The sequence below is a fragment of the Ochotona curzoniae genome, unplaced genomic scaffold, assembly GCF_017591425.1.
Source record: "Ochotona curzoniae isolate NIBS_2020 unplaced genomic scaffold, NIBS_Ocur_1.0 contig_2235, whole genome shotgun sequence".
Taxonomy (NCBI): domain Eukaryota; kingdom Metazoa; phylum Chordata; class Mammalia; order Lagomorpha; family Ochotonidae; genus Ochotona; species Ochotona curzoniae.
This window is the reverse complement of record NW_024465384.1, coordinates 3,590,322-3,613,588: the sequence shown is the minus strand read 5'-3', so window position 1 is coordinate 3,613,588 and position 23,267 is coordinate 3,590,322. Positions and strand designations below refer to the sequence as shown.

The window sequence follows — 23,267 nt, the reverse complement described above, 5'->3', positions numbered from 1 at the left end:
TGATGAACCACCTGGGCTAAGGAGACAAGGGACCCCAGCCCACCATCCACCCACCCCTAGAGCTAGACTCCATTGCTGCGTGGATGCTTCAGAAACATGGCATGCTCCAGAGAGGAACTTACCATGGAAAAACTCAGAAACGCCCAAACCACTCCTCATTTCTACAACCCCCACCTTAAACATCAAAGGGCAGAGTTTTCCCTACAATCTTGTGTTATTCTACTATTTTATGCTAATGTCTTCACTGTTCCTGACCACAGAGACTCTTCAAGTTCCTGTTCCTCGGCCCGGTGCGATGGCGTAGTGGTTAAGGTCCTCGCTTTGCACGCCTGGGATCCCATATGGGCTCCGGTTCTAATCCCGGCAGCCCTGCTTCCCATCCAGCTCCCTGCCTGTGGCCCGGGAAGACAGTCAAGGACAGCCCAAAGCTTTGGGACCCTGCACCCGCGTGGGAGACCCGGAAGAGGCTCCTGGCTTCGGATCGGCATAGCATCGGCCGTTGCGCTCACTTGGGGAGTGAATCATCGGACAGAAGATCTTCCCCTCTGTCTCTCCTCTCTGTATAGCTGCCTTTCTAATAAAAATAAAATAAATCTTCAAAAAAAAAAAATTCCTGTTCCTCTAGCCCCAGACTGCAACCACCATGGAAGAGGGGGATACTTGCAGGCCCAGGGTGATGATCTCTGGGATACAGCCTCTCATCTCACAGATATTTCACAAGCATCATCGCCACAGGTCTACACTGTTAAAGACATTAGTGGGGCTGGAATGGTGGCTTGGAGGGTTAACTCCACCTAAGATGCTGGATGGAGTCCTGGCTGCTCTACTTCTGATCCAGCTCCCTGTTAATGTGTCTGGGAAAGGGGCAGAGAATGACCCAAGTCCTTGGACCCCTGCATCCATGTGGGAGACACAGAAGTTCCTGGCTCCTGGCTTCTGGCTGGAGATTTGGGGAATGAACCAACGGATGGAAGATTTGTCTCTCTTTCTGTCTCCTTCTCTCTCAACAACTCATCCTTTCAAATAACCTATCTTAAAAAAAAAAAAAAGACATGGAGCACAGAGTGGAGCAAGTGGGAAACAATGCTTACCCTCATAGAACTTGCATGAATGAGTTACACTTAATGACAGATCATGTAGAAAAAAGTCAAGCAGGCGAGGAAGTTGGGCGCTTAGTGTGGGTGATCAGGAATGCCCTATGAACAATGAACAAAGACCTGAGAGGCTGGGGTCATGCCAGGCAGGCAGCTTTTTCTCCAGTGCCAGCTCCCTTCCTCCTCCCACCTACATAAAGCCCACTCTCTATTCTATCTGTCTTGTCCAGCACTTCCTATGTTTGATCTGAGCTTACCCACACAACCCGATGGGTTACCACTATTCATGTCTGACACATGGCAGCACTGAAGAAGTGGAAGGCTACCGACCTGCTGACTCAAGTCACACAGCCAGGAAACCCAGCAAAGACAAAAGCTGCAGAGTTCCCCCTTTGGAGTTCTCGCTCCATCTGCTGCCCTGCTGGCAGGCTTTTGACTGAGCGGTCTAACTCTTGTGCTCCTCATGACTTCTCACACAGCCTGACCTACTTTTCCTACCAACTACCCCATTCATGAAATTTCTACAGTCATTTACCACCTCCTGTAAGAAGCAGAGCTGCCATGTGGCACAGCAATGGGAAGCAAAGCACTGAGATGCTAACCACGCCAGGGCAACAACCACAAAGTGACACAAGACAAGAATGACAGCAGCGGCAGCAAGGGCAAGTGGCGATTTCGCACGTCTGTGCACTCACACGGTACTTCAAGCCAGACCCTGTGCTAAGCACTTTCTGTGGATCTGGCCATCAGATTTGTAGGACCTGGAGCAAGAACAGCACGTTAAACACATGATTTCATTATGCTTGCAATGAAAGAATCTTGACTTAATTTGAACTGTAATACTGCAACTAGGTGGAGGAATCCACCACAGGGGGAGGGCACCAGGAGGGGATGGGGGAATCCCTAAGCCAAGCTAGCTTTCTATTGGTTTTTCACACTCAGTGGAGTAACACAGGGGATGGATGATGGATGTGGGCTCTTTTTTGGAAAGTAGGAGCAAGAGTAGCTGGGGGAACTGGTTCTGCTTTTAACAGGGGAGTTGCAATAACTGAGTAACTACGACACCAGGCTTGTGTCTCTGTTCCATTGGAGGGCACTTCAGCTCTAACCACCCAATGCTGTCAGTTTCCTATTTGGTGTGACTCCTACACACGTGCATAGTAACACACCTGCACACTTTTCCCCCTGTCACATGTTTACTGTCTGTTGACTTGAGCCGATGCAAAGACCTCACCCTTGGAAGGCTAAAAGAAATGCCTTTCCTCTGTGCAGGCCACGAAACTGTCTCCTTACTCCTCACATCCGCCTCTGTAACAGGAAAGCAGACATATAGCAAGCAAAGAATTGGCCGCTTCTGTCCCACTGGAATGTATAAAAACAGGCAGATTTGGCTCATGAGCTGTAACTAATTTGCTGACCTCTCCTATAACCAAAATGAGGGCACATGCCATTCCTTCCCACTGTTGAAAGGCATTTGAATCAAGCAATTCAATTTTTTTTTCCAAAAGTCTCAGTACTGACATACAGTTTAAAGACCTGCTAAGCAGTTTTACATAATATCTATTTAAGTTTGCACACTTCTTAGAGACCTAAACGTTACAGACATCAAGATGCTTCTCCATTACGCAACTCCATCTTTCAACATCTCCCTGAAGGCAGATCCCAGCAGCAAGTGAGCCCAATGGGCTCTCTGCATTGCTGGTGGCAGGGCAATGCTTCATCTTGAAAGAGGATCTACAGGCTTTTCCGATCTTCTGGGAGATGACTCCAGAGAAGTTTGCTTTAGTTTGGTTAAGAAAACTCTGGGCTGCTAAGGGAGACTTTCTGGAAGCACATTAAGGGGCTCTGTTACGCAAACCGGTAACACTTGACAAAATCAGAACCTGGAGAACTAAAATCTATCCAAGTGGCAGAGATCCAAGTGCGTGAGCCGTCATCTGCTGCCTCTCAGTGCATGCATTAGCAGGAAGCTGCAATCCAGAGGTTCTGAAGTGTATATACTGCGAACACTTAAGGAAATCTCTTACACTATTTGAAATCTCTCTATTCAACAATGTAGATCTTTGTGGAGATAAAGATCATGAAACTTATGAGCTCTGGGGAATTAATGCACAATGAAGATGCTTTTATATTCAATCCTGGTAAGAACAAAGATGAATTCTTTAAATGCTTGGGTCAATTGTTTATGGATAGATGAACAGTGTATTCATTTTGCACTCCCAGCACTTACTTCGTGAGTAGAGCTGAAGATAGGAGAAGCTGAACTGAACAAAAAAGTCAGGGAATAAGACTGACTGAGCAATAGTATGAGCACTCGGAGAATGGTCCCAGGACTGGTCTTTTCTCCAGGCCTGTCTTCCTTCCCTCCAGTAGTGGCCCAAGCACTCTCAACCAAGCTTTCTACCAGGGCCTCATGCTCTTCTGGTCAAAGTCAAGTACTTTAAAACATTAAGTCCCAAACAATCTGCCCTCCTAGAACAAATCCACTGCTACCGAATGCTTTCACTTCATTCCCCACACACATTCCAGGGACCAGCGTCCTCCCTTTGGATGCAAACGCATAAAGAACACACTGGTATCTGCTACACCTTTACACCGACACATTCCTGAGTGTGCAGGCATAGACCCAGTCAGATGTCCATCATGCTTCAATTTCCTCTGACACTTCTCTTCTGACCCAACTTCTACGTTATGGAATACCATGAAAAAACACAGATACACAAAATGGTGACCCAAACCCTCACAAGGACAAGACAATGCAGGGTTTTCAAAAGAGTAAATTTGGTTTCTTTAAGATGACTGAAATGTGCACGCTCCCTTGTGCAGCATCAAAGAGAAAGAGATGCAGTGAAGCGCACCACCGCATCCAGGACTTTTGTGAGAGAGAGAGAGGCTGAGTGGCAACTCTTGGCTCCAGTTGCATCTTCAGGAAAAGAAAACAAGGAGGCTTGTAGAACCAAAGGAGAAGATGGAAGAAAGGAGAGAGGGAGAAGGAGAGATTGCCTTTTCTCCAGGCCCACGGCTTTGATTTCCTCAGCCTCTTCAGGGTAGGCTGCAATAACGACCTGCAATTGCCTGGCACAGCTTGCAACGCTTTTCATGTGCTTTATCCTTTTAGCCACATTGGAACCTAAATGACACACTGCAAGTCTTATTTTCAAATCCTGATTTCCAACACCTTTAGAAGAGAACAGATAAGAAAATTCATCTTTCCTACCTAATGGGGTGCGGCAACATTGGGACCACAACCCCAGCAAACAGGTGTCCAAACTTAGCTGAAGCTTGCGTTCAGCACCGAGAATAATAACGCAGCGTGACAGACAGCTCCGGTAAGCACCTTGACCTTCTTACTACTCGTTCTGACCACTGCTCTCTTTGAAGTCTGCACTTGCCTGTGGTCTGCAGTCCACACTCTCTGGCTTTAACACTCACAGCGGAGTCCCTTAGCAAAGCCCTCCTGTGTCCCTGGCTAGTCATGACCTTCACACAGCATGCATCCTCATGTGACTCAGGGACTGACCACAGTCTGCCGCAGCCCCAGGTCTTTGTGCACCTGGACTCCATTCTTCAGAGCAGCTGGCACTGCAGGAAACCTAGCTCCTCAACCCCATCCCCTCCTCCCAGGTCATCTTCCCGAGAACAAACAGGGTGGCACGGGCACCACAAGAGCAGAGTGGCATGAACAGCAGTCAGAATTCTTCCACTCTCACCCTCATCCGATGGTCCTCAACCTCATCTCACGGTATTCCAAAGGAAGACTTTGATGACCCTGGGGCCCCCTGTAGTTTACTAAACCACAGGTGGCCCTGGCTGCCTGACCCAGGAGTTGTGCACACCAACGGTGGAAGACATGGGGAGGAACAGAGCAAGGAGGGATACAGGAAAGCTGAAACACGTAACACAACCAATGCTGCATTTAAAAGCTTCAAAACACTTCTCTGAAGTAAAGAGCAAACATCTTGTGTTCCCCAAATGATGCTACAGCTGCATTTTTCTTTTTCTGGCTTTTCTCCCAGAGCAACCACACACGATACTTCCTCACCATCCCAGGTTCTACAAGAGAAACCTGGTGTTGTAACATGACCATGTTCGAGAAGCACAAAACACAGACTTGTATCTAAAGAATCACTGAGTGGAGTCATATGATCCCGCCAGCACACATGTGGACGCACACAGGGTGACTCCCTCCTCTGGGTGCTGGTGTCCTTACATTAATGGTGAAAAGCTTTAAGAATCCTTTTCCCCGGCTTTGGCTCGAGTGGTGCCCTGACAAGCTTTCCCTGTGCAACTAATGCACTAAAGGGTAAGAGTTCCAAACAACAAAGGAAGCCGAAGAGGTAGGGTGACCCTGGATGGCTACCTCTGTCTGGTTCTTGGGCTTTCTGCTCTCCCTAGGACCCAGCTGCCACCAAGCTACAGTGGTTCAGCCTCACCAATTCCTGACCGGTCATGGATCTGGAAACAAGTTACTTTTATGGGTGTCCCAATCCCATGCTTAGATATCAGACTTAATTCCTGAGCCTCAGAATGCAAATTCCAATGCACAGGCAGGCTTCCCACCTGCTCTCAGAACCATGTCATCTCTGAATACAGTAGGGTTGTAGCATCGCTCCTGTCACCCTCTTCAATGACAGACCTTACCCTCTTGTTTCTTGTTGCTGTTTGCCCAGGTGAACAGCTAACCATCACTTGTCCTGCTGCTCACCGACTGTCCATGCCCAACAGTGGATTACCCTCCTTGATCCCAACTGTTCAACTGCTCTCATTGACACAGGGGCACTCAACACTTTGGGAAAAGTAAGTTCTGTGAAATTGCACATTTACCAGCATGGCAAGGCCTTTCTTTTGCCCTGTACCTTCCACGTGGCCCCGAAGCAAACCCAAGCAGCACTCTCAGGACCTGCGTGGGAAAGCCAGCCCTTCGTTCCCAGCAAGGAAAACGTCAGCCTGACCCCATTACAGAGAATTTGTGGGACTTCAAGGCAACCCTAATCGCTTTATACTCTGAGAAGCATCTCCTGTAATTGGTGTTCTAAGAGCAACCTGCCAAAGATCAACAATTCCACCCTGAGTCGATTGCTATGTGCTGCAGACAGAAGGGTTGCCTACATTTTGAGCATCCACAGCCATGCTGCACAGCGCCAATGCACACACCCATTAGCACCCCGGAATGGAATGGAAAGCAGAGTGGTGACTTCAGCCCAGCCACCCCAGATGGGAGGCAAGTGTCCCAAGCTGTGTCAAATTTCTGCCCTTAGAAACACACAAGGCCATTGTTACTATTTATCTTTTCCCTAGGATCCCTGCTATGTCACTTCCATTTCGAGTGCTTCAATGATTCCTGATCAGCTCAATCCCAAAACACTGTGCATGCCTCCCTCCACTTGTTCCTGAGAATTCTCTTTCCCTCTGACCTAACCCCAGTTTCCTTAAGTTGCTCGGGAACTTGCTGTAACTCATCCTTTCTCTGGGTGATGACTGAATCTCTGATCACTTCCAATAACTTCATTTTAAGAGTTTTCATCACCTATGCCTGCTTCATTAATTCTAAGAAACTGTAGCTCACTAAAGGATTCTAATGTAGATTTTATGAAAGACAAAAAAAGACAGCCATGAAATTACATACTCCTCTTGGGAAGAGGAAAGAAAATTTCTACAAGAAGCTGACTTCTACCCTCCCTCCTCCTCAATCTCCTGTCTATTCAGCCAAGAACAGCTTCCAACCTGGAACTGATCCATGCTTCCACCTGCTGTGGAGGCCAAGCAGTGCTCAGCAAATGCTGTCCCTTTTATTGACAGCTTGCAAAGTGCAATCGGGGTTGGGTGGAGGGAGAAGCTGGGATCCTTGGCCTTTTCTGGCTCAAACTCAAGGCAGCCCAGCAGGCAGCAAGGAGCGTGACAGGTTCAATGGTGGGCTCAAGGGCAGAGGTCCAAGAAGCACCACTGGTCTGATTGATTGCTGGCTTTTCTCATAAAACCTCTAAATCTATGCGCTGGAACTGATGGGGTGCATTCAAGCTTAAGCACTGCAGAGGAAGACTTTTGTGACATTCATAGGTGAGCGTGGAGGATTAGGGTTTGGCTTCAGAGTAGCTTGAAACATGGTGAGTGGAAGCCCACCTTCCCATTGGGAGATCTCAAGCTGGTAACTCCACTGGCTTTCTTTTCATAAAGGTTACTCATGCCACAACCACAAGTCAACCTGAGTCCACTAACAGGGACTATCCTCAAAGAGCCTCAACACTCGAACTACGCAAAGTGGCCATAACTAGAAGGAGGTTCATGGAGAGAAGGTCCCTGTGTGTAGAAAGGCTTGACCAAGGCCTATCATCAGGGTGCTCACAAGGAGCAGGCTTGACCCAGTGCCCAAGCCGCTCCGCAGCCTGCCTGCAGCCTCTGCAGCACCTGCAACTCCAGGAAGACATGGGAGCTCTCACTCATTCTCCACCCAGAAGAGGCCAGCTGCTCAGGGCCAGGTGACATCTATTCCCGAGAAAGACTTTTGAAGACATGGAACAGGGGAAGGAGTGAGAATGAGAATGAGACTGAGAAAGAATCTCCTATCTGCTGGTTTCAGGGCTGGACTGGGCTAAAGCTAGGAGCTGGGAACTCCATCCATATCTCCCACATGCCCATGGTCAGCAGAAACTCAGCCATTTGAGCCATGCCCTGGTGCCTCTAAGGGTGCACATTAGCAGGAACTGGAGCCCAGCCACTTGTTCTGGGTTGCAAACACCCCATGCTGCATGCTAACCATTAAGTCAATTCCTACCCCAGGCTCTCAGTTCTCATTCAGCATGGACTACTCCCATTGTCCAATTCTAGGCCAGAGCAAATTCCTAGGGTGCAGCTCCTTTCACTGTTAGCTGCAAGTAGGAAGGTAAAGAGAGACAGGGACTCACTGAAAAAGCAACACACTGTTCAGTTAGTGCAGCTTCCCGAATCTGAGTCCTCGCCCAACTAGGGCTAGTGATCTGACCTATTCAGTAACCCCGGACCGCAACAAGGGTTTAGGACGGCACCCCGCTGCCCTGATCACAGGATCTGGAATCTTCTGGGACTGCCTGTCTGGAAAGTGGCTGGATGGGCATAGAGATGGCATGGGAATTAATTCAGCGTCCACTGGGCAGTAAACAGCAACCTACTCTGGGGCTGGCATTACGGTGCAGTGTGCCAGGGAAGGGAAAGGAAGGGAAAATTCCCGAGACTATGGAACTGTATCATGGGGAAAAAAAGTTACAAACAAAAAACACCTACCAAGTCTGAACGCTTTGAGGCATTTGGCTTTGGGGGAACCAGACATTACAGAAATCATTTCTAATGATACACATTTTTAAATCTCTAGGAAAGCATCATAAAGAGACAATGATTTCCCTCCAACTTTGTGATTTATGATACTACCGTCAAGAAACGTCATCTTCACAGAACTTACTGAAGAACCAATTTTTCTAAAAGGCATTCTCATAAGCAAAAAGTGTACACTTCCAAAAGTTGCATCAAGATCTCTATTTTTCTTAAAATATTTATTTATTTTTATTGGAAAGGTAGATTTGTAGAAATGGAGAAACAAAGATCTTCCATCTCCACTGATTCACTCCCCAAATGGTTGCTACGGCCAGAGCTGAGCCGATCCAAAGCCAGGAGCTTCTTCTAGGTCTCCAACACAGATCCCTAGGCTTTTGGCTATCCTCTCCCCAACAAAGCCATCAGCAGGGAGCTGCATGGGAAGTGGAGCAGCCAAGATATGAACCAGCACCCGTATGGGATCCGGGCACTTGCAAGGTGAGGACTTAGCTATTGAGCCATTGTGCTGGGCCCCAAAATCTCTATTTTAAGAATGGGAAAGGTGGATGGAAAAAATGCTTCAAGTCTTGCTCAGGATCACACAATACAGAATCAAGGCCCATAATAACATCATGTGAGTAAAACAACAGCTACCTTGGCTCAGAGAGTCACAGTATAGGGCCACGGAGGAACAACACACATGGGGGTATCCTCTGTTGTATTTAGTAGTGTTTCTTTGTTCAAGGACCAACTATTTTAACATCATTCCCATTTTTAAATTAAGGGGGATGAAGAGGAATAGAAGCAGATAGGAAGTTCATCACAAACAAACAAGCTGATACACAGGACAAATCACCTGATGAATGTCAGCGATATTTCTAGAAAATTATTCTCATTCTGTTTAGCAAGAAATATTCAGACACAAAGGGTGTGGTACATGATTGCCGCTAACATCCTGAATATGGTCAGATCAACACATGGCATTTGGCTTGCACACTTGCGGCCGGAGAAAAGCTAGTGAGTGGAGGAAAAGCAGCACCAGGCAGGTGCCCATGCACAAGGCAGGGAGCATCCAACCTCAGAGAGTGTCTCTCTCGGGAGATCTCGCTGTCATAGAGTCTGGAGCTACGGGCAGCAGAGGCAGAGGGCAGGTCTGGGAAAGAGGGGATATTCATGGGCAATAATTACCTAGGCATGTAAAGGACTCTTTCGGCCACCACAAAACCCACCCTGAAGAAGAGATTGCTGGCTGGAATGAACGGCAAGACCAGGAACAACAAGCCCACTAAGACTTCCTCGTGCTCCGATCTCTGCAACACACAACAGTAAAGGACAAATTAATGCTTAATTCCACTTAGTCAGCATTTATCCGGCGCTTTCCAAGCTCTCAAGAAAGGAAGCAAGACATCAGAGCACTGTAAATTTTGGGTGGAGAGCTCACAGGTTGACACTGCTGGCATGTCACACACACAGTCATCACTTCTCAAAAAGTATCTGCAAGGTCTCATGCTGGCACAGGACACTCAAGGACCATCAGCGGTTGTTCTGCACGGGTCCTATGGCAGCCCTGCTCCTTGGTCCTGCCCCGTTCAGGGCCCTTGGCCCCAGAAGCTTTGTTGCCACGAAGCAAAGCTGCTGGAGAGACTCAGGCACAATTAGGCACCATGGAGACCTCAATGTCCAAGAGACACAGAGCCACACACAAAAAAACAATTAATTGCTAAGGGTGAAATCAGAGACCCCAGTGAAGAAAAACCTCAGAGCCGAGGCTTTTCTCAGCAATATATGGCAAAGTGTCATTTTTACTTTCCAAAGGAAATCTAACATGAAAACCATATATATAAAATAGTCCTTGATACAACTCCAAATGTTCCTGATAAACATCTTGAAAAGTTCATAGCAGAATAAAAATAATAAAATATCTTACAAATATAAATGAAAAGCCCTACTTTACAGAACTACAAACACCTTAAATGAGCAAAGTAAATTTTTAAGCATCATAGGACTTTTGTCACCTAGATTTTATTAAAAGTTTGGCTTATTGGCTACGGTACACAAAGTAGTTACATTTCTGAGTGATTCCATATGATTTCAAGAGTTTTCATTAAATAACTCATGATTCCTCAAATAATGTTCTCAGTTTTTTTTTTAACCTGAAAAAATCATATCCTTCACAATCAAAACAAGGAAGAAGATATGTGTAGGTTATGTTAACAAGTTTCCAGACCAAATGCAGGCAATATCCTTCTGAGCCACCAACATTTCTGTTTAGAATTCATCTGCTATAGAGTCAGAACCCAACTATGACAGGACATAAGCTTCTTTTCATTTCTTTTTGTAGCCCAGACCAAAACAGATCAGGTACTAGAAAGCTTGGATACAAGTCACAAACAAGCAAAACAAACATGAAAACCCATATAGATTTCAAACCTTGTCTTCAATCAAAATAGCTTCGCTTTTTTAATTCTATTTTTTTTTCAGTAAGCTATTTGAGGTGCTCTTGTACTTGTTTTAAATACAAAGAACAGAAAGACAGGAGAAATTAGAAGCCATGGTTTCAAGCTGAGCTCTGAGCCCCATCAGGCCTGCCTCCTTCCTTCATTCCAGGTGGCTTGGAAACCCAAAGCACACACTGCCTCTGACACTGCAGGAGGCTCACTGATACCCCATGAGACTCCACCATTCACCACGCACCCTTCTGAGACAGCAAGGGAGACCATACTGAGAGCAAAGAAGGCATCAACTCTAAGGCTTTCCAGCGCAGGAGACTGGCTAGAAAGTGGAACAGCTGGGGCTCCAACAAGGCATTCCACTACAGGATGTGGTCATCCCAGATATGAGCTTAACCAGATGCACCACAAGACTAGCCCTTCCTACCGCCATCCCCACCTTGAGCCCCACTCCCACCCCCGCCACCCCATTTCAACTCTCCACACACCCTAGGAGTTGCTACTTCTCTGAGCTTCTCTGTTTAACATTCAACTGCGAAGCTATGAACTGTTTATGTATGCATCTACTGGGAGTGGAATATTGTGGTAATCAATCTTATGACATGATTGTCCCAGTATTAACTCAGGCAGATGGATCTGGCAGATCAAAAGAGCGGTGTTGCTTTAAAAGGGATGTGTGTGTCCACACGAGGTTACTTTAATACATTCAAGGGAAACTGGAATTAAAAGACAAGAAGTATCTTCCATGAATCTCTTGAAATGCCTTTAATATGTATGGAACAGGAAGCCAGCAAGTGGCTTCAGTAGAAAGGAGGGGGCTGAAGGAGATATACCCAAGTGATTGCCCTGTTGTGGGAAGTTCAAAGATGCAGAGATAAGATACCTCAGAGAATATGTGGGCTATAACTCCATCCCTCTTAGGAAACCTAGCCAGGTTGGGAGCAGAAAGACATGCCCATGAATCAGGTGCTCAGGGCTGGCACCATGCTGTCCACATCCAGCTCAGCAAGCCACACAGGGCTGGCTAGGGAACCAGATAATGCCACAGGATCCTAGGCCAACAGCTAGAACTTCCTAAAGTGACCTACTGTGGGAGGAAGACAAGCCTGATTCATCATTTATCTCCCTTCCAAGGACGCAACTAGGAGCCATGGTGGATTTAGACATGTAAATCATCAGGAGTGACTTAGCACTGATAAAGCAGGGTGTCAGATATGTGCTCATCAATACTTGTGTTCCCATGGGCGTGCACATGGCTGGCACAGTGGGCTCCCTCTGTGAGGGAACCTTCTGTTAAGGAGGCATCTGACTGCCAGATGTCCCAGAGCAGGATGCTGTCAGTGTTTCTGTCATTCCAAGGCAGGATGCCTTACTTCTACACACAATGAATCACACGCACCAAAAAGGTGTGAGCCCTCCACCATCTTGGAATAGTCACATAGAAGAATGATCCTTTGTTAAATAAAGATCCTGTTTTTTATTCTAAGTTCTTGACCTCGTAGGGATCATAATTCAAAGTCGAGGCATAAACACAATGAAGATGTGGGAGAGTAGATACGTATTGACACACGAGTGTGGGCAATCCCACATGGACCATGACCCACACATCCTGAACAAACAGGGTAAGAAGCGAAAGGAAAAAAGGGGTGCTCCCACATATAACAGTCCCTTTAAGGGGTGGGGGGGTGACACCCTAACGTAATATACGTGTGAAGCTTTCTTGGAGTTTCAAGACACTTGCATGTACAACGTAACTTCCAGGTGGTCGTGCTGGTGTCTTCTGTTTCCTGGCCCCAGTGCATCATGAGACAGCTGGAGTATTAGATTGACCAGGTAAGGGAGTGGAGGTACAATGCAGGCCTTCAAGGCAATTACAACATTTCCTCTATGCCTTTTTCTGCCAATTGTCATCTTTGTTCTATAAGTGAAAATTAACAAGGAGAAGCAGTCATAAGAAATCTCCAGTTTCCCTCACTTAGGGAAGATCGCCGGCTTCAAGAACAGCATTTCCTGAAGCCAGTGCTGGACCACAATTAATCACATGAGCTACAGAGATAGGTTGGGCTTACTTCAACGTTACTGCATACAATAAAGTTCACAGAGCTTCTTTCCTGAGGACTATAAAAGAAAAGTCAAAGCCAAGATTAACCTGCATAATTACACTTATAGAAGAGCTAACAGCAGATTCCTTTCCTGTTATCTATCAATGTCCTCAACCCAAATCAAAATCCCTTCTACAATCAAAGTGTGTTGTATCTCACTGAATAAGACAGCTTTCTCGCTTCAGAAATGTCTGGTGACAGCAGCCGGATGGATCAACCTGTTTCTACAGAGGATGTTCAAAGGCTCGTTTGACAAGTAACCGACACCACCGACTACTGTTCTTCTCTCACTGCTAATTATATATTAAACCATCCCCCTACCTTGGTCTAGAAGGGCAAACTTAACTGCCTAATGAAATGCGGCAAAGACAGATACAAAGGTATCCCGTTTTTAATGGATATCAAATATTTACAAGTTTCCGGATCTGATGATTAAGTTTCACTGCTTCAAAGTAAGACAGGGATCTGTGTTGCAGGTTAAACTTCCACTTCCAATGCACACAGGCCACATGGGAGCAGCAGTTCAAACCCAGGCTCCTCTACTTCTGATCCAGCTCCATGCTAGAATGCCTTGGAAAACAGCAGATGATGGCCAAACATGCCCATCACTGTTACCTACGAAGGAGACCTGAACAGAGCTCCTGATCCTAGCTTCAGCCTGGCCCAGCCCCACCTACTGCAAAACCATGGGAAGTGAACCAGAGGACTTAAGATTGATTTCTCTCTGTGTGTCACTCTCTGAACCTCATTCCTTCCTCTCTCTCTCTCTCTCTCCCTCCCTCCCTCCCTCCCTCCCTCCCTCCCTCCTTCTCTCTCTCTTACCACTCTGGCACTCAATCTTTACAATGAATCATTTAGTAAAAGTTGTAGGATGCATGCATTAAAAGACTGATTTCTATCTCTCACTAGCAATTCAAAATCTTACAGTGGCTATAGGACAGTGGAAGCTTTATTCACCATGAAGCACCCCAAAAAGACAAGTTAATTTTATAAAATGTCACAAAATGTAAATATGTTTTGGCAAGTCACGGTATTCAGTTATATACTGATGTAAGCCCTGTCTCTGTGAGTATCTAAAGGGATAATGGCAACCAGTTAGAGGTGGTTGGCCAGTCATGCAGCTCGAAATAATAGTGGCACCTTGGAACTGGAAGAATTTTCCAAGCAATGTTAGAGAGGCTGACATTAACAAATGTTCTGAATGAATCACTTTTCCTGCCAAATGTCAGGGTCCCGGGTGACAAGCTGATGGTGTCCATTTGGCTATTTAAAGATGCCAGGGTCTTTTGTAAATACTGATGGCCTCTGGCCATTGGCGACAGATGGAATACAATAATGAAATTAAGTCTTTGATGAAACCCTGCCCAAAGTGCAGCCATTCATTAGCCACTACACACCAGCTCACTGAGAAGCACAGGAAGTCTTTGCTCCTGTAGCTCCAACAGAACCTTCCACGAAAGGTGCCTTCGGAAGAGAAAGATAGGATGTTCTGAGATAGGAAGGACTCGGTTTCCTTTCAGCAAGGAAGAGATTCTATCCAGGCCTATTTCTGAAATCAGGACACATGCAAGGGGAGATACAGTGGAATAATATGCACGATGCCATGTTGGTCTTTACTTTGGAAACTATAGTCGACAATCAATCAGCCATCCTGGGTGACATCCACATCTCCAAACAATGCCAAGTTCAGAGGGTCTCATAGCATCCCTTACCAAGTCACGAGCCATAACCACTGCCCTATCAAATAAACATGCACACACGTGCATTCCTGATTATTGCTGGACAGAAAAACCAACCTCCACGAGTTGGTTCCCAGGTCTTATTTGCTGCTAAACTAAAACTTCAAAAGAAGTGGAGCCAGGGCAGACATTTAACCATAGGAGTGGCTGGGGTCAACCCCCAGCTCCTGACCCCAGCCTCCTGCTAATGCAGACACATGTTCCCATAACCCAAGGGAGAGACCCAGATGGAGTCCCTGGCTTACAGCCTGATTCTCCCAGTAAATAAATAAATAAAAATGTTAAGAGCATTTATTTCAAATGAGACCCTTTCCAGGTGGTATTAAAGAGGTACCATGAAAATTCCTCAATGATGCTGTGCCAGTGACTGGTTTTAAAGGTTTGGAGCAGACAGACAGGAAATCAGGTGAACAGTATCCAAAAGTGAGCTCACACCTGACTGGACCCCTTCATACATCAATGGCAATGCTACCTGAAGCATTTTGCAATAACAATGATCTGCAAGGAGCCCCTAAAAACTGCAACACATCTGAGAAATGCTATTCATCATGTACCCCTTAGGGAAACCTACAAGACTTAGAGCATGGCAAGGGTTTTGTTTGGCTTTTTCACTTATTCAACTCCAACAATCTTTATGAACAGAATCCTTGTTTAACAGCCAGTATGATACTACAGAATATTTTGAATCATGCTGGTATAAATTCAATCTTCCACCCATCTTACAGGTGTCTATAACCTACTCCCTGCTACACTCCCCACACTGGACAACAGATAAGATTTCTATTGCATCTCAATGACAGCTTCCACGCTACAGTTGAAACACACTTTTTATTGACTGTCATTTTTTTCTAGGTAAAATCACTATATATGAAGTGGATTTATTAGGCCATCTGTCTGCGTCACCTTGGCCAAGGTGAGTCCCGACAGCTGAAAGGTTTTTGGCAGGCAACAGATAGAGTTACGTCAGATCTGCATTTCCAAGCATCAGGTCAGGTGGATGAAGTTGAAGCACAGGAATGAGAGATGCTGGCTTGTGTAGGACAAGGCAGGATGAGAGCACCCAGTGCCTTGTAAGCTGCTACTAAAGGCGATGATTTCTCCTCACTGGGATGTAAGGACCCACTGGAAGATATGGGGACATAGTCTGGCTTAATACCAGATGGAGAACTGATCAAGTCATAGCAAATAAAGAGAGACAGATTAGAAGGTTGTGGCGCTGTACAGGCAAGAGATCATGACAGCATCACCTAGCAAGGGGATAGCACTGAGGCAATGGTAAGATATCAGTGGCCGCGGTGGAGACATCTTGCCAAAGGTGGGCCTCCCAGACATGCTCACAGACTGGGCATGGCATAAAGAGAGTGGAGGAAAAGTAGGGGGAGCGGAGGACATCCTAAGAATTTGAGACACCCAGTCAGATAAATGCACCAGGATGGAACACTTGAAGACATCGTTGGGGACACAGAATGAATGGGCAAAGCAGGGTGACATGATGTCCTACAGCATCTAAGACACTCAAAAGACATAGAGGCACATCGTTCTGAATAGCCCTAGCACCACACGGATCCAATCACTCTTTGGTTTATTTTTATTTTTAAAGGCGAACATGAAGCTCTGAAGACCACAGTAGTTGGATTTTGATGTCTAATAATGCAGATGTGTACATGGGAAAGCTGAGGTTACAAATCTACTTTCTAACACCCAATGAGATCCTCCTTAAGTCATGCATGTGTAACAATGAGGAAGTAATTTTCATGCAGGTGGGGTGTGATTCTTCTCCCCCCAACCCCTAGACTGTGGTTATTCCTTGTGCCCCCATTAAAGGATCATGGATGCTGGACAAGTGACCTCTATATGAATATTGGCCTCTTTTGTATTTTACATGGGACTTTCTGTCTAGAGGGATTTGACTTACCTGAGTCTATCCCATAGAGATGTAACCACATGGTTTTTTTTTTTAACAAGATGGAAAAAGGCATACTGCTTTAAATAGAAACTTTATGTTCTGAACTGAAATAGGAAGGTCAGAATGGCTCCAGAAATTACAAAAAAAAAAAAAACTTTCCATGATTTCAAGAGGTAAAAACCAATCAGAAATATTTTAAGGCTGTGTTACAAGGTGTCTTTTTAAAAATCTGAATCATTTAGTTAAGACAAATAACAGGTGTTAAAAATCAAAATTGTCTATCAACAGATGGAACTTTCTGAGTAAAAGCAAAGATTTCCATAGACCATGAACTCTTGTAGAAATTTCCATAGCTCCAAAATTACCTGAAGCAGTTGGTTATGTCTGAAAATGATGTTTTCATGAGGTTGGCATTACTGGTAACGCATTTACTCTGCCCCCTATAACCCTGGCATCCTATATGGGCATTGCTTCAAGTCCTGCTGCTCCACCTCTGATCCAGCTCCATACTGATAGTCTGGGGGAAAAAGTAAAAGATTACCCATATGCTTGAGCTTCTGCCACCCAAACAGGTGACCAGGATGAAGCTCCTGGCTTTGGCCTCACCCAGCCATAGCCATTGTCGCCATTTGGGAAGCGAGTCAGCCGACAGAAGGTCTCTCCCTCTTTCTAACTCGGCTTTGAAAAAAAGTTCTTTTCCCATCATTCATCTCACCAATTCTTCCATCAGTGAATCCAGAGACTCTTTTCACCGAGGCATAAACATCCAAGGGAGAGTGTGTCATCTCTAATTAGAGTGACTTGTGAACACAAACTTGCCTGTGAAGGTCAAGAACACAACAAATGACTGAACGTTGCACAAAGTTCCTCTTGGACATGAACTGAAAACCAAGAAGAGAACTGTGTCCAGGTGAACTGCACAGGATCTACACAGTGAGGAAAGGTGACCAAACATTGCAGCTCCAGAACAAGGAGGGGACTTCATAGGTGAGCCTGAACTGCTCACAGACAGGATGGTTCCAGGAAGACTTGGTTCAGAGATCTCTGCCTTATACACAGGCACTGAACAACGCCTGCCTTTCACGTGCCAGCTCGGTGCCAACACCTGACACTTAGAGCAAAGGAGAACTTCAGTGACAGCAGGAGAAACTTTGCAGGAGAAAGATTTTTAAATAAAAGGACACCTTTCTTAAACTCTGCCTGCTTTGGATAAATTTTCAAATGCCTCCAAAGTCATCAATGATATTTGAAGTTGAGAGGGTGGGGCCATCTTAGTGGCATAGTGGGTAAAGTGACCACCTGTGAATCAAGTCACAGCTGTTCCATTTCTAACCTAGCTCCCTGCTACTACACCTAGGAAAACAGCAGGAGTTGGTCCAAGTCCTTGGGCCCTTGTACTCATGTTGGAGTCTCAGAAGCAGTTCCCAGCCATAGCACCATTTGGGAAGTGGCCAGCAAATGGAAGTTCTCTTTCTGCCTCTCTCCCCCCGACTTTCAAATAAACAGATATTTTTTAAAAACATACATACAGTTGAGAGCGTTAGGTGCTTCTCCAGTGTGCATCAGTGACAGCAGCCCTCTTCCTCTTCACTAACATTCAGTGGGAATTAGCACAGTTTAAAGTCATATTCTGCCCGTCCCACAACGACTACCCTGATGACACCTTGGCATTACAAACCCCAAAGTGTTACTGGATTGGCATTTGTGATGAGCATTTGAAGAAGTTCCCAGAGTTGGGGAAAAGGCAGGAGGAGGGAAAGTGCTACCTGCTATAGGCAACAGAAGCAGCACACAGACTCTGAGCTTGCAAATCCGTACCTTGGCAGTCAGACTCACAATAGGCAGTCAAGTGCTTTTCTTTATTTAAAGCTTGATATTTCTACAGAATGGAGATAGAAGACTTACTACACTCCCAAATTCAAGCTGTGACACTTTCATGATGACAATGGCGATAATGATGACAACTATAACAGCAGTAGAAACAGCAGGCATAGGTTCCAGGAACTTCTGTGTGCTTCCATGGAACCGAGGACTTCCTGTGGCCTGCCATGGTCCGCCCTCACGCCGCTGTACAAGAGCTGGGTTCAGTAAGCTGTCAGAGCTGATGGCTATGCAGCCTGCCCCAACACATACCCTGGGGCTTCCTATTACATGGAGGAGACTACCTGAGATGGGCAGCCAGTGGTGCTGCAGGTGTTGGCATTCAGACCAGTAGCTAAGATACCTGCATCCCTCCGCTAGAGTACCTGGGTTCCATTCCCAGCTTCCAATTCTGAATTAGCTTCCTACTAACGTAGACTCTGGGGGGCAGCTAGTGATTGTTCCAGTATTGGGGTTCTGCCACCTACATGGGAGTCTTAGATTGACTGCCTGCCTCTTAAGTCACTGCAGATGGTTTTGGCTCCCCAGGCTTGGCGGGGCATTTGGGGAGTATATCAGCAAAAGGGTTGACCATCTCTAAGCACAAGCCATCCATCTCCACTAGTGAACCTGTGATGTGGACTGCAGAAAGGTGATTCAAGAGCCAGACTGGGGAGGTACCTGGGGGAGAGGCCAGGGACAGCTGAGGCTTCTCCTATCATGAGAAAGTACATGATCCTCTCCTCCAGGTCTCAGGTGTTCACTAAGACCTGCAAACTCCAGGTTGCATCTGCCTTTAAGCTTGTTCTGGAGCTCAGAGCTATAGTTCATGTCTTGTCTTAGTCACATGGAATGACGAGGGAGGCTGAGAACAAACAGATGAGATCCCTCCCAAAAATGAATCAACAAAACAATCGAAGTCCTTAAAGCCCCATATACCCAGGGAGGAGCAAGAGAACTCTACTACACAGAAGGCATCTTAGTGAGGCCATTATTACAAGCACCAGCTGCCCACCAACCCACTTCTTTCGCTGAGGTTTTCCTTGCAAGCTACAAGATTATAAAAAATATAAAAACACCTTGAAGTCTCAAGACACCATGTGAGAATGCAATAAAGAACCAATACTAAAATAAATTACTCTCAAATATAATTTAGTGGTGTTTCCTCTGTCACAGAGAGAAACCACATTAGAGGATATGGGAAATGAGAGTCATAAAGAGTAGGCCCAGTGGTATTAACTCCCCCTAAACAACTCAAATTAGACTGGCTGCCTTCCTCAAACATGTCACTTCTCACAGCAAGTCAACAGTGTGACATCATGTCTGCAAGAGACATAAAAAGATCCAAAGCATCTTTCAGCTGACATCCTCCTGGGCATAAACAACAGCCACTCACAGGAGGGAACAGGACAGAGCCTTCTGGATCAGGGCTCTTCCTGTCTACTGCACACACATTCGCAGACTAATTATCCTCATGGCACAAGGCAAGGGCAAATTAGTCTTCCTTAAAATTGACTGTAGCAATGTACTCAGCCCAATCATGAATTTCCAGATGGTTCTCAACATTACGTAATAAAAACTCAAATGCATGCCTATGCAATAAATAACGTGAGGAGGAGGAGCAAGAGGAGGAAGAGGAGAAAGAGCTGCAGCAGCAAATGGCAAAGGGGAGGCAGAAAAAAACATTCCACCTCCAAACTCTCGAAAGTGTCCAGTGATGTTCTTGGATAAACAATCAACTACTCCTCCAGGTCTTAAGTTTTTTTGTATCATGGAACCAGGGTAGGTTATTTAAAGAGAGAGGAAATGTTTGGAGTTCATACGTCAGAAATGATTGTTAAACTCATTCTTTGGTTATTTTTGGAGACAGGAAATGTTTGGGCTTTGTATGTCAGTTCTCTTCAGTTCCAGACAGGGTTTTGTTAGAACTCGCCCATTTGAGTTGAATATCTGTAGGAATAGAGCAATGAGATAGGGAAGTTATTTGGAATAGTCTGCACCTTGTTATAGTGTCTGATTAAACTAACTTATAAAAAAAGAATTTCTTCTTGGAAAGAATACACCCTGTTTCATACCCTGCATTTGCTCATGTGTCTCTTCATAAGAGTTATCATTCAGTTATTAACAAAATGTAAGTGCAAGTATAACTACAACATGACAGAGTACGACCCACCTTTCTGTTGCTCTAGCTGACAACAAAGTAGGGAGACACAAACTTCAGAATAAAGTGAAGAAGAGTCTTAGAAGACTCTAAGTATACGAACTGGCCACTGTGATGCACAATAAAAACTGGTTAATGTCAGCAGAAAAAAAAAATCTGTACACGGCTGTGTGATGTAGCAGAGCAGGTTAGGAAGCCACTGGGGACATTCACAGCCCACACTGCAGTGCCGAGTCCTCGGCCTCTGAGCTCGCTTCCTGATAATGCACATATTGGAATGCAGCAAGTCATGCTTCCGGTGTGCTTAGATCTTGCCATCCACCTGGAGAACAGAATCCTAGGTATCTGGCTTCAGCCTGGCCTTATCTTGGCTGTTCAGGCATTTGGGGAGTAAATGAATAAAGTGAAACTGCTCAATCAATCATTCCCTCTATCTGTCTCTCCTCTCTCTCTTTCACTGACTTGACTTTGTTTCCTCTGGCTTTGCCACCGGCCCCTTCTGCTCCAGCCATGTCAGCCTCTTTACATGCTGTGACTGCTCTGGGACCTTCCTGCCTCAGGACCTTCGCACCTGCTCTTCTCTCAACAGCCACATGATGCATCATTTACCTCCTTCATGCTTCTGTTTGGATCTCACCTCCAGCCCTGAACTCATCTCAGCACTTAACCCCTGATATCAAAATACATATTTCAAATGTCTAAGGACAAGCTCCATGCGCCCAGAATTTTCCTGTACTTCGCTACACAAACCCAAATAGCCAGAAGGCACTCAACCAATGTTACAACAATAAAGAGGAGGCTAAGCAGACTAGATTTTCCCTTGAGTGTAAGGCAAAGCTGGTTGTGTCCTATTGAAAATTAAATCCTATTCTGGGATCATTTCAGAAGGGATTTCTTTGGAGATACTTCCTCCCCCACCCCAACTGAACCGCTGGACTCAGGACTCCAATCATGGATCTGTGGTCTGACCATGGAGTGCATGTGTCAGAACTGGGCCTCCTCAGTGGCTTCGACAGAGCAGTGGATGGTATATCCAGACGCACATAGAGGATTTGGCAGACCATTGGGACCTGCAGAAGATATTTGGTATCATAGCAGACAAAGGAGGTTAAAAGAAAAAATTGGTCAACCATCCCAGTTGAGTTTGACAGCAAATATCTGGGTGAATAAAGACTCTAAGGGGGCTAAGTCAGCCAAAGGATCTTATGTTTGGATCAGTGAGATTGACAGCATTTCAGAACTGTTGTAACCACTTAAGCAGAACCCTCAGAGCATGCTCCACATTGGGGATCCTGGGATGGCATCAGGTGGCCATTCCCCAACTTCAGGTGCTGATGCATTTAGGAGGCCCCTGTTCCCCCAGATACAGGAAGAAGAAATGGAAAACTTGGAAAAAATGGTCTCATCCACTTTCCCCTAAACCTTGACCCGTCTTTCCCTAATCAACCATGTAGTCAACATCAAAAATAAAATTAAAAAAAAAATAGGAAGTCAAAAATTCTATGATTTTCTGGACTCAGTGCTAAAGGAAACTTAAAAAAAAAGGTAGAAAATGAAAATAAAAGTTTATTTTGGAGCAAAAAGTTTCTGGAAACCCACGAAGATTTTTCTTTTCAAAATATATATATTTGATGAAGTTTTTGAAGATTCATAGACCTCAACAATTTTTACATGAAAATAAACTAATCATTTCATTCAATTTTTGAAGTACTGTCAATGGATATACTTGTACATCCAACAGTCTCTTTCCTGGTTTTACACTGAATAAGCTCACTGCTTCAACATCTAGGAATCATCACACAGGTTCAGTTTAACACCTACTGACATAGTATGCATGCTAGAAAGATGCTAGCCTCACAGGGTTTCTGTTCTTGTTGGCTGAAACGCGTTCAAGAAAATGGCCAAATTATACCCATACAGTGCAGAAAGTTTAAAAGTGAAAAGGAAATGGGGAAAGCAGTGGAGAGAATGAAAATGCCTTTTAAATAGCGCGATTAGGACAAAACTTACTCAGAAGGTGAAATCTAAGCTCAAGTGTATGTGTCTAATCTCATGCCAGAGTTTCTTGAGGCCGCCAATTTGCAATACCCTTTCTTTATTTAAACCCATTACAGAAAGATGACTAAAAATGTCCAGTACAATGACAGTGTTCAGTTAAAGAACAGTCTCTGAAAATGCTGTGGTGGCAATTAGGAACCGTCCACAATGGAGTGAAATTGAATACATCCTCCTCTCTGCATACAAAACTTCACTCAAAATAAATCAACTGAAATACAAGAGCAAAAGCCGCAGCTGTAAGTCTTCGTGCCCTTGGGTTTGGCAGCACGTTGTTAGAGCTGACAATAAAATTACAAGTTAACAAAAGAAAACGGGATACTAGGCTTCCTAAAAACCGGGAACATGAGCATCCAAGGACCTCACCACAGTGTGAAGAAGACATTAACGCAAGTGTGAAAAGATCTGGAGAATGAGAGAAAACATTCACAAAGACCTTGGGGACTTATATACTGAATGTATAAATAATAAAACTCAACCTCAAAATGACTAACAGCTCAATTTGAAAATGGACAAAGGACCTGAACGAATTTTTTTCTGCCAAGAAGATACACAGCCAAGGAGCAAATAAAAAGGTGTGAATCACCGAGCCTCATGAAAATGTATATAAAAACAA

At 45.2% G+C, this 23,267-nt stretch overlaps 1 protein-coding gene across 3 annotated transcripts in view; it reads right to left on the bottom strand.

Annotated features, from left to right (window-relative positions):
- Positions 1-23,267, bottom strand: part of TMTC1 (transmembrane O-mannosyltransferase targeting cadherins 1) — a 188,301-nt gene that overhangs the window by 65,360 nt on the left and 99,674 nt on the right. For all 3 annotated transcript variants that reach the window (XM_040972266.1, XM_040972267.1, XM_040972268.1), the window contains one exon: positions 9,567-9,688. In XM_040972266.1, coding sequence (XP_040828200.1) covers positions 9,567-9,688 — 122 coding nt within the window. The remainder of the gene's footprint in view (positions 1-9,566; positions 9,689-23,267) is intronic.